The 12,325-nt window shown below is 40.7% G+C and overlaps 2 protein-coding genes across 9 annotated transcripts in view; one reads left to right on the top strand and one right to left on the bottom strand.

Moving 5' to 3' along the window:
• Positions 1-1,716, top strand: part of pappa2 (pappalysin 2) — a 92,050-nt gene extending 90,334 nt beyond the window's left edge. Inside the window, exon 27 of the mRNA XM_004565080.6 lies at positions 463-1,716. Coding sequence (XP_004565137.3) covers positions 463-573 — 111 coding nt within the window. The 3' untranslated portion in view covers positions 574-1,716. The remainder of the gene's footprint in view (positions 1-462) is intronic.
• A 731-nt stretch (positions 1,717-2,447) lies between these two features.
• The window catches only part of astn1 (astrotactin 1), a 494,478-nt gene continuing 484,600 nt past the window's right edge, over positions 2,448-12,325 (bottom strand). For all 8 annotated transcript variants that reach the window (XM_024806023.2, XM_024806024.2, XM_024806026.2 and 5 more), the window contains one exon: positions 2,448-5,843. In XM_024806023.2, coding sequence (XP_024661791.1) covers positions 5,606-5,843 — 238 coding nt within the window. In that variant the 3' untranslated portion in view covers positions 2,448-5,605. The remainder of the gene's footprint in view (positions 5,844-12,325) is intronic.

The following is a 12,325-nucleotide window of genomic DNA, read 5'->3' as shown; positions in this document are numbered from 1 at the left end:
ACTAAGGGGTGCTTAGCTTTCAGCACAAACACAATGCTGCTAGGTCAGTTCAAGCTAATTTATACTTTATTGTCTGTTTTTGCCATTCACAGTTGTGCTCGTTGCTACAGTTGAAATGTAACAACCCTACCGAGAGGCCTTCTCAATAACTCTGCTTTCACTCAAAGTTCTGATGTAACAGTTCTTCCTATCCCACTGCTTTTTCAGAATTCGTTTCTATGCTTTTTGTTTCACTTACAGTGGAATAGGTTTAGATTGAATTAAAGCTAAGCAAGGACCGGGCTTTGATGAGAAAACCAAACTCACCGGATGTTTGCTTTCTTGATTTAGTCATCTTTTAAGAACTGGAATGCGCACAACACAAACTGAGAAGTCACATGTCGTGTGTTTCAGCCACAGACTGAAAGATATATAGCAGTTTTGGGAAGCCACGCACTGAATGCTGTGTTTATTTACTGACAGGTCATTCAATTTGGAGCTGACTGCACTCAGGATGAATGCACTTGCCGGGATCCGGATGCAGAAGAGAACAAGAGCAAAGCCAAGCACTTGGAGGGAGGAGGGACACAATAAGATGGAGGGATGATATAAGTTGAACTTTAGTTAAATGGAGTCAAACCACAGAATATCCACCACAACAAACACAGAATATCCCATTTTTAAGATTTTATAACGCAGCGATTGTGATTGAAGTCGGACGTTGTACAATAAAAGGACATTTTACTGTTAAAGCTGCATTAAATATGAGTCATGGTGGTTTGAAACTCGAATTCCTGTGTCCAGTCCAGCAAAACAACCTCCACACATGAATATGTTTTCTCTCCCTGTTAAGAAGTTAAAGGTTATCTTCACTATTGGATTTGTGAAGATAATTCTGTTTTCAACATTAGAGCCTGGCTGAACAGTTTATCGTCCCCTCTGAAATTCAAACCATGATAATTGGATCAAATCACTTTTGTAAATGGACTCGAGTACTGTTCTGGACATGATTAGTCTCGGGGAAGTGAACAACTAAAACAACTGGATGTGCCTGAAACTGTCCAGTACAGGCACAGTCCTCACAGGAAGAGCTACCGAGGGAAAAACACAATTACAGTGACTGTATTTAAAAAATGCCGAGGCAAAGTCTCCTGTTTCCTCATGGAATCCGCCCAAATGCTGTCATTGTACCTGAACGGGCTTCGGATCCTTGTAGTCGTTAGGAATTTAAGTGGATACATGTATGTAAAGACTAACATATATAGACTAATATATTTGGATCACCTAACACATGTATTAGATCACCTATTAGCCACACAGGTCAGTAATATTTCTACTACAAACGTGTATCAGTAGGTTACAATGTGTGCATAGGGCTTCCCAAAAAAAGAAGAACCCCAAAAGAGAATGTTTACTTATATAAATACAACATCAGCAGCATCAAATATTACTGGCTCAAGGGCTCACTGAAACATATCGGCACATGAAGATGAATACTGAAAAGCAAAAAGAGGGAGACTTCTTTGGGAAACCTGGTCACATCATCCACTCAGCACAGACATCTGCTTGCATGTGTTTACGTCAGACAGCTTTTGGTGTCCATTATCTAGAAATAATAAACTACCCCAGTACTATATTGGATCTATAGTAAGTATAATCATGTTTGTTTGTCATATTTTACAAAACTGTACTTTATATTCTATGAAATAAATGGCAACTTTATATTGACCCTTACAACTGTGGACTTGTATTCTGTCAATTACATGTTGTATTGATGAGATGCTCTGACCACAAATAGAAACCTTTAGTGCTATTCAGCTAAGCTAACAAACATAACATAGTACATGAAAAATTTAAATTACAGTTCTACTACTTAAGTCCTTCTACTTAAGGTTGGCTCCCCACCCAACTTTACACCACTGGGAAGCATATTTACAGCCTGGTTCAACAGCAGTGTTGGGCTCTATGGATAATTTCATACTTCGTAACAGCATAAAGAGATTTTTTTTATAACTCATCCTAATTGATTGACAAACAACACAGGCAGCTTCACTTTCACTAATCCAAGTATTCAACTGGACACCTTCATTGTGTTTATGCTATTGTAGCATTTATATTTCTTGTTGTATGGTTCTGCCTGTGTAAGAGGCATGTTTTCGGTTTGGTGAGTGGAATTCCAGGATTTTATTAGTCTGTTGATAATTAGCTAGTTCTCTCTGCAATGCACATGTACAGTGCTGTAATGCTGCTAGATAGCCTAGCTTGCTAGCTTTAGCTGATAAATTGCCATTTCACCCTCTTGTCCAAATGTGGCTCCAAAAACTCTGAATAGTTAAGTAGCTCCAACAGTTTATATAATAGTTTGTGAGCACTTGCTGAGAACAACTTGCAAGTAATTATATGAATTTCAATCAGTGTGCACATGCAAAATCTCTTTAGTAAGCTCTGAAAAATATCTACACAGCCACTTTTTGTAGTATATTCTTTTATTGTTCTCAGAAGTAGCAAAGATCAAAGTGAAAAAGTCGACTTTATGATGCCACATACAATATAGCATGCAGATAGTAGATGGTTGTTTCATGTTTCTGAAATGCTCAAATGGGTCCCCATATCTTTTTTTTATTTTGTTGGTTATTTCGTTTTCAGTTTAGCTCAGCGCAAAAGTTCAGCTGAATTCCAGGTATCATCTACAGATCACAGAAGATTAAGAACCGTATGCTCGTCATTTTACAACAGGCATCAGTGTGTTAATGTGCAGAGACTGAGATACACAGCAGATATTACAGTACATCATTGGATCTAGTAAAGCACATGTAAATGTAAAATACCAATTGGTGTACATTTATATACAGAAGTCAAACACCGTACTGTGCTCTAACGTGAAGCATTTCTGAAATAATTTGCTGCCTATACAAAAATCTACAAGCGCTCATTTTAGTATTCACATACGAGAACTGTTAAAAATCACCTGCTTGTTTATATCTTTTTTCTTTGACATCAACCTTTGACTTGGCCACTACAGTTAAAGTAACAGTAACACCTAAAAATAACTGTAATTAATAAATGGCAAATTAATAGAGGATAAAACTGTAGCTAGTAGCTTTTTCCTGTTAACAATGTCATGATATCAAATCAAAACTAGAGTGCATTCTGACACAACGTGTGTCATCTTATTATATCTGATCTGTGTTAAATCTAATATATATGATCTGTTACAACATTAGTAAGTTATTAGATATTTCACTAGAACTGACACTTAATGATACCTTTTGATAACAAAATTCTAAAAAAAAAAAAAAGATGTTGGCTGATACTAAAAATGACTATCAGATGAAGTCATTCACAGCAGTACTGATACTAACAGAGCAGTTAGGACAGAACTTCATACAGCGTTGCTTTTAAAGATTTCGTCAATAAAACTGTTGTTTTGAAACATTAAATTATTAATGAATTATCATAAATGTTCAATCTGGACCACCTGTTAATGTTAGCTGGTTAACTTTTATCAATGACTAATATTAGCCGTCTGGGTTATCATTAAAGTAGTGAGTAATAATAAAACATTAATGTGAGAGTTGGCATTTGTAACTTGTAACTAGACGCTATTCATTCACCCTCACAATTAGGTGATTAGCTACAAATATGGAAAGTCACCAGAAGCACAAAATCAGCACAGAATAAGTATTTAAGTATTCGTTTTGCCCGTTAACAGTAAAAGAACTATTTGCTAAAGTTTAATAAACTATTAATTTATAACTTACTAGCAGCAGTTAATACAATACAAACCAAAATACCATATTATAATAACATGAGTCAATTCAAATAAAATAAGAATAAGCTGGCAAGAAACACACCAGATTAGCGCACGTAAAATTAAGATGATTAAACTGCTGTTAAACTACAGCTTAAGTACAGAATGATCATTTTGAAAGTATTCACTGGATTAAATCACATTCAAACTTGAAAACAATGAAGAAGGATAGTTTTGACAGTTTTTATTGGATTTGTACAGATTTTAAATCATGTGTTTTTGATGCTTGTTACACCTTCTGTACTACAGCTTAAATGCAAATAACGCTACAATGAGCAGGTTATATCACTAAAACTTTGAATGTTATGTACAGGGCTTTCTCTTGAATGTCTATACTACTAAAATAATTCCGACTATTATCTACACAATTAACCTTTCTAAGTTTTGCTTTTCTAGTAAATCTCTATTTGCCTACATGCAATCTTTCCTTTGTTATAGAAACAGAACTTTATAAGGTACTGCCTTTTCCCAGTATCATGTACGACACATCCTGAAGTATATTGCATGTCTTGAACTCTTCGGCATGTTGGAAAGATGAGAAAACAGACAAAAGGTCTGTAACTACATACTGTGAAGCTGACTTCATCCAAAATACATACATGGAGGAGTAGCAGCTAAAAGCAGAATGCCCCCGATGAATAAGGAACTACACGCGGCTAAGCAGCCAATACCAGAACTATTCACGTCATCAGATACTTGATGTCTAGCACAACTGTTCACCTGCTGCAGGTGCTGCATTCATTCATAATACATTTGGATGAAAACCACTAAAAACTGAAGCAGAAAAATATTCATTTATAACCGTTGCTGGAATGTGCCAGTGAAGGTGAGGCTACAGTGAACTGGACAGACTCTTTTAAGCCAACTTTATATGTAAACTTCATATGAAGTTGACTCCAGATCACAAATCAGGTCCAAGAATCAAGTAATTGCATCTAGGCTTCCTGCAGCCACCGATGGTTGGCGGACAACTTTCCTGTGTTTTCCCAAAACATTTAAAGATTTGGGTACTTTTGGATTTAAGTAGGCACAAAGCAGCTGTTTAAATCTGAAAATGTCCAATCAGAATGAAACCACTTTTTTTCTTTCTAGGTGACTCTGTGGATCAAATTAATGCTTTAAAGAGAAAAAAATCACTTTCCTTCTGTTTCACAGATTTGAAATGATCAAAAAACAAATCGTCTTTCATAATTCCATATCTATGAGCCATGATCAAACAAAACACAAGTAAGTATCATTTACACCATCGCCTGACATCCTACACTCAAATGATTCAATCTGGATAACTGTGGGGTTAGTTGGAGCTGGAGTTGTGTGGATTTTGATGCCCACTAAGTTAAACACACCGGCCTTGATTTGAATATAAAGCTTGTGTTGATGCTAAATTATTCGCTTCACCTAAAATGATGCTTCAGGCCATAAGATCACAATGTATAGTAAAGAAAATACTTATTACAACATAGTCTTATATGCAGTGAAGAATGACCAGTGAGAACTGATCAACTTCAAGAAGAAAGATGCTTCTGGTGAAAGCATCAACGACTGCATTATGTTCACTAACTTAAAGTCTTTCAGGTCTAACAAAGGACAGCAAAGAGACGTGGATTCATTTAGGACCTTTTTCTTAGCTGATTTTTAGAGCTGACTTTAGAGACCACTGGATACCGTAATACATGAAATATGTTTAGTTCAGGAGCCATTTAAGTTAAAAAAGTTAATGGCTTTTTCAAATAATGTGGAGCATTTGAGACAACAAATACAAATACTGCAATTTGCAATAGTAAACTGTTGTCGTCTAAATCAAATCTGAAACCTTCAGAGCTCCCTGGGCTCGCCGTAGTCGTTATACATGACAGTGAGCGTCTGCTCATCACATGCCTTTTGTACATCCTGGCCCATGTCTGACCAGTTAAGCCCAAAGACTTTGGTGTCTGTGTAACGACAGGACAGGAACTTGAGGGACATCCTGCGAAGACCGATCTTTGGCTCTTGAAGGAGACCCTTACACCATGGGGAGAGCTCATCAAGCTGCGAGAGGATGAGGCCAGCCTTCCTGTTGGGACAAAGACGATAAAGGATTAAAGTGTGGTTGTGGATGATTTTAAAACATGGACACAAAAAGTATATACTTGACATATGTCAGTAGCCTGCATGTGACGGATGCATCACTAAAAACATGGAGCCACAAGACTGCAATCCAGTTAGTCGGTTTTTAATATCGTTTTTTTCATTTTCCACCTCAAAAAAACAAAAATCAGCAAAATTATAAATGAACCAAGTATTGTTGAACTTACGGAGCTTCTTACTGGCATATTTAGAACGACAAACAGATGAATGATGATTCCTAAACTGATGGTCAGATCAGAAAATCAGAAATGTTAGCTGATTTAGGAAGTTTTATGAGGGCTTGTAGCACTAAGTGGTGGTAGCATGCTAGCCTTTAAAATGCTAAAAGCTTTACTCCAAAATGGTAGGGCTGGAAAGAAAATCAGATAAAATACACTGTATATGAATATTTATTTTACAATAATAATAATAATACATTTTATTTATAGGCGCCTTTAATACCCTCAAGGTCACCTTACGATAAAACAAGAACAATAGCAGTAAGGGTGGGTTTTTATAATCGATTCATCGATTAAAATCGATTCTGGCTTGGATAACGTAAAATCGATTCATTAAAATCCTGAATCGATTTTTTAATATAAATTTATTTTGTCCGAAATGCCAGAATCTCTGGTGACATCTCACAAAATTTCAAGAACCACCAAACAGTAAATGAGAGCAGGTACAGGGATTCTGCACATAGACTTAAACACACAGCGCGACCTGCGGATCAGAATCAGTTAGATGTCGCCTTTCTCACAGTCGGGGCTGAAAGCCGACAGCTCGCTGATCCGGGTCCGCGCTTTGTGTTCACGCCCTTTATGCGCTGATTCTAAAGCTGTTAGTTTGATCTCTCTCCAAACAATATTGACCGAACCAGCAGCAAAAGAAGATTCACATAAACATCGTCATGAATTCACTCTTTTACTGTTTTGCTTCCATTGGGATGCGCAGCTCTCTCCCTCCCCCTCTCCCCCCCCCCCCCTCTCTCTCGAACAGTTTCGCTTTCTTCATTATTCGCTTGCTTGTTACACAAGTCTACTGTTGCTTACAGCGCTGTCGGCCGCTGTTTTTTCCCCTTTTACATTCTTCCGAAAAGAAAACCTCATTTCTGCTGTTCAATACTGAACAAGTTGAAACTTTTTAAAATTATTCAAAATGCAAAATGCTTAGCCGTGTGTCTAATAAAACCGCTGTAACGTCAGAGGTAATGTTCATTAATTAATGGTTTTCTTTCGTTTTTGATGTACTGCAGAATATTTTTATAAAATCCCAGGCCAGGAAAATCACCTACATGTTTTTCTGTGTTTTATCTTCAGCTACTTTGACACAAAGGCCTCTGCTGTGATGCTCACACCTTGGATAAAGTCTTGAGAGTGTCAGCTTCCTTTTTATAGATACAAAAATATGTAAATGTCCTGATCTGAATTATATCTCTGACTGTCAAAATTTCCCAGATTTAAATCGAATCGAATCGAATTAAATCGAATCGTGGATCGAATCGATTTGGGACCTTGTGAATCGGAATTGAATCGATTCTAGAAATCAGTGACGATACCCAGCCCTAAATAGCAGCAATAAAATCTAATAAACATGGCAAAATAAAATTTAGACATAAAGTAAAAAACAAACAAACAAACAAAACAAAACCACACAAGCATAAAAGTATAAAAGCTGAGGCAGGTAAAAATGGACTAATACAGACAGATCAGCTGTATGCAATTCTGAATAGATGGGTTTTGAGACGTGATTTAAAAGTGGTGAGAGAGTTTGTGGTCCAGAGATCTGGTGGAAGTGCATCCAAAGTCTCGGGGCGGAGCTACTAAAGGCTCTGAGTCCCGTGGTAGTCAGGCGAGCAGGTGGAACAGACAAGAGGGAAGCTGAAGAAGAGCGGAGTGTACGATGGGGTGAGTATGTATGGAGAAGATCAGGTAAATATGGAGAAGCGAGGTTATGAAGCGCTTTGAAAGTGAGAAGCAGGATCTTGAAATTGACACGGAGGTGAACTGGAAGCTGTTTAAGAACAGGTGTTATATGTTCAGTGGATCCAGTTCTGGAAATAATACGAGCAGCTGTATTTTCAACTAAATGAAAGTTTAGACTTTATTTGAGATATTTGTATTTGTCAACTGGTAATGAACTGTGTAGGAATGCAGTCAGTCAGTCACATTAAAAATAAATAAGCATACACTACTCTCACTCAGTGATGTTTGAAGACATCTCCAAGTCTACAAAGGACATGGCCTGTATTTATATAGCGCTTTTCTAGTCCCTAAGGACCCCAAAGCGCTTTACATATCCAGTCATCCACCCATTCACACACACATTCACACACTGGTGATGGCAGCTACATTGTAGCCACAGCCACCCTGGGGCGCACTGACAGAGGCGAGGCTGCCGGACACTGGCGCCACCGGGCCCTCTGACCACCACCAGTAGGCAACGGGTGAAGTGTCTCGCCCAAGGACACAACGACCGAGACTGTCCAAGCCGGGGCTCGAACCGGCAACCTTCCGACTACAAGGCAAACTCCCAACTCTTGAGCCACGATCGCCCCTTATAGGTTGGTTTTCCGACACAGGTGAGGAAAACCAACCTATAATTACAGAGGTCGGGCACAAGACTGTTAGACACCTGCCTAATACTGTCCAGGGTTAAGGTGTCCTATGGTGCACCGGATTCTGCATCTTGGGGGAAAGGTCTCAACGGACCAGACTCGTTCAGCAGATCCTGCAGATGCTCAGTCAGATTTGGATTTGGGGAGTTTCAGGACTGAACCAACATACTGGGGTCTTGTCATGGTTTTTGAGACTAACATGGATGGTTTTGCACAGGTCATCGTTCTCCCTTTGGGGAGAATCGTTACTATGGGGAGAGGCATGTTCTTGGTTTCGCAACAATTTTTAGGGAGGCAGTTTGTGTCAAAGCAACATCCGCATGTATGCCAAGAGCCAAGGTTTCCCAGCAGAGCAGTGCTTGTAATGAAATTAGAGTTATTTTCTTCACCTGTTACTGATTTTAATATTGGGGCTGATTGATACTGCCTGAAATTGTTTTCAACAGATTACTGCAGCAGCATTCAACCAGCGCTCGAGGCGGCCCAGTCTTTGGTCGTTTTCAAGGGTTTTTTACAAAGTCAAGAAGATAGTCAGCAACCAGAATTGTGGGAACAGCTTGCTGCCAAGGAGCTGAAGGGAAGTGGAACCTTAGTGTTGATGTTCAATCGCCATGAGATGCATTTGACTGTCTGCAGTCCATAAATCACAGTGTGGCTTTGCTGTTATTGTAGAGTGACATCACTGTATCACAGAACCTAAAACCAAAGTCATCCACTCCTGCTTCCTGTCTGAAGCAGCACACAGGGTAAGGTGCACTGTTACCGACACATTCCAGATCTGACCCAAAGCACACAGCGGCTTCTGAAGGTCTGAACCGATGATGGTAAAACTGTGGAAAAATGAATGAATGAAGAAATAAGGGGTAACTAAAGCACCGGTCCTGTTGAAGAAATGCAGTTGATGGACTGCTCTAATACCGTCAAGAGACCGAGGAGAGACTATGAAATGCTCGATCTTGTCCTTTGACCAAACCAGGCCAGCTGAATAATCATCTTCACAAGTAACATGATGCGCAGAGTTCACATAAATACATCTCATTGGGACACAGTGCAATAAATAACCATTAAGCCTGATCAGCCCATTTGGCTGCTGAAGTGAAACCTTGTCAAGTGTTTGTCTAAGGTCAGAAAATGGCAGCGAGAGAAGATTTTGTTCATTCCACGCACAGTTTCTGCTCATTCTTTAGCCAAGGAACCACTTCCATGGCAGACGGTCCCATTATACCAAATCACAAGTCTGCTGGACGTATCGGAGCCACAGCATCACCAGAGCCACAGTGCATTACACTAGTGAACTATACTATTATTGCAGGGGCTTTACCTTACAACATAAAGTACCTTGAGGTGATTACTGTTGTGATTTGGTGCTATATAAATAAAGCTGAGTTGAAAATTGAACTGAACTGCTGACACATGAGAGCTGCAGTCAGTGTGATGAACAAGCACACTTAGAGAGTGTACAAAGAGACAACCAGTCAGAAGTAAGGTGAAATAAATAAGGATTATTTTGCATTGTGGATCATATAAAGCTGCTCTAGTATGGAGTGCAAGAAGAAAAAGTTAAGCTGGATATGTGCCTATAAGACTTCACCACTGAAAAGAATCTCAGGAAACCTTTGTTGCCAAGTTAAAAAATTAAGGATGAATCGACATGAGCCATCAGCCAGACACTGTTGACATAGCAGAAAAACTGCTCATGATGCTTTCTCTCTTCCTTGCTTCTGTCACTGCTGTTATGTCCAGTCTAATGTTGATTTGCAAGCTGTGACAGGGTGTGGTTTGTGGCTCAGCTGCAGGGGACGGGTGGAGCAGTGGATTCAGGGTGTGGTGTCAGGGGAGGCTGACCCACACAGCTGCTCTTCATCACCTGATCATGGCTTCCCTGTTTCAGTAGGTTGCCAGGATCTGACAGGAGTGGTGTGTGGTGTGGAGTGAAGAAGGCAGCTGGAAAGCTGCTCCTAGAAAAGCACGAAAACACTGGAAATAAAGATCACTGGACCTGCAATGCTGTGTGCTTTGGGTCCTTTTGTTCCAGTGGTGCCGAAACACAGCAGTGGGAGAGTGGACCCATGACCAACACAGACAATAGTGGAACTGGTGAAAATGGTGGCACAGTTGGCCACCCTGTATTGGGAGCAGGCGGTGGTGCAGCAACAACAACTCGATCAGCTGCAGGACGCTCCACTGGATGGAAGGAGATGACCCCTAGGGCGTGGTGTAGCAGTGGCCTGCTGAGGAGTCGTCTCTGTGGCAACTCCCTTTGCTGTGTGGGGAGGCCCAGGTGGATCGGCTGGGGCTCACCCCGTGAAGACCCGTGCCATAATTTCTGGGGAGATAAGATTGTGCCGGGGGATTGGCCCTTCGCCTACGCCAGACGCCAGCACAATGTGGCGGCTAGGTGACGCCAAAGGGAGAGCCTCGGCTGCTGGATATGATTGTTCTCGAGCAGTTTGTGGAGGGACCTCCAGGAGACATCACAGAGTGGGCCTGCTGCTGCCGGCCGGCCGGCCTGGACATCACTGTGATGCGGTCAGAGGATCACCTATTGGCCAAAAGAGTCTGGGAGGCAGCCGTAACTGGCAGTGGTAAGTCGACCGGTCCCTACTACTCAAATGCAGCTCTGGGCCCCATGACCACCATGGCCTGCTGCTGCAGAGCAGCACCCACCAGCATTGAGTAATTTGGTTGTGAGTAGTGTGTTGTTTTCCCAGTGCCCATGGACACTGCTCCTTACTCACTGGGAGCCACACCAGTGTCAGGGCAGGAGTGCTGGAGGTGAAAGTGCCCAGTGGGACAGGTGCTCTGTGGTGCTGGCCCTTCAATACCCTCCATCAGTCTCAGAGGGACGTACAGCGTGCCACTAAGGTGCTAAGGGGGTATACACCAGGATATGGTGGACTCGGGCTGCACACAGACCCTGGTTCAGCCCAGGCCTTTGCTGGAGGCAGAGTGAAAGCATAATAAAAGCCTTTATTATCATTATACACGGTATAACAAGATTAAAAAGCAGCTCCGTAAAAGTGCATATATGCTAGCATATTTTAAGAAACTATGTAATAAAATAACCATATGAATAATATAAATACACAGTACAAGAGTGACACAGACAGACAGTTTGAGCACTGACAATTTATACACGAGTTCATGCTAGAGTCCAAGGAGCAACGGAATGAGCAGTAGGGGTGGTTTCTGTCTAGAGGTGCAGTGGTCAATGCAGATGTTTCAGTGCAAATTACTTTTGTGCAAAGTTGATTAAGTTGGATTAAATTATTCAATTTTTGTGGTATCTAAGAAATCGGCAGAGGTGGCGTGTAGGACCAAAGGAAACATGACAGGAATCATCAAGCAAAAAAAGCACACTTTGTTATGTTAGTTGCCTTTGCTTAGGCTGCTGCCCCCGCGACCCGGCCCCGGATAAAGCGGATGAAGATGGATGGATGGATGTTATGTTAGTGCCACTGTTGTACAGTTCTAAAGTTCGCTAACATTAGCTAGCATGAGCTGGTTCCACCAGACCAATTAAGGCAGTGAAAGTCCTGAAAAGATTAATGATGTGTTCGTGGTTTCAGCGTTTCATTAGTGAGAGGAAGAATGTGCTCTTTGTTCTTCGAGAAGTTACCTGGTCTCACTTTAAAGATAAACGTATCTATTTGCAGTAAATCAAAGGTCCCATGTAAACAAAAGTTAACTGCCATCTGGGTCAAATTTCCTACTTTCTACTAACGTGATGAACAACGCTTTTCTTTACCCTTCGTGAAAACATCTAGATGTGGCTGAGGTGTGCCACACACTGCTACCTACTGACCCATGCA

Source organism: Maylandia zebra, linkage group LG18, assembly GCF_041146795.1.
Source record: "Maylandia zebra isolate NMK-2024a linkage group LG18, Mzebra_GT3a, whole genome shotgun sequence".
Lineage (NCBI taxonomy): Eukaryota > Metazoa > Chordata > Actinopteri > Cichliformes > Cichlidae > Maylandia > Maylandia zebra.
This window is presented reverse-complemented; position numbering and strand designations above follow the sequence as displayed.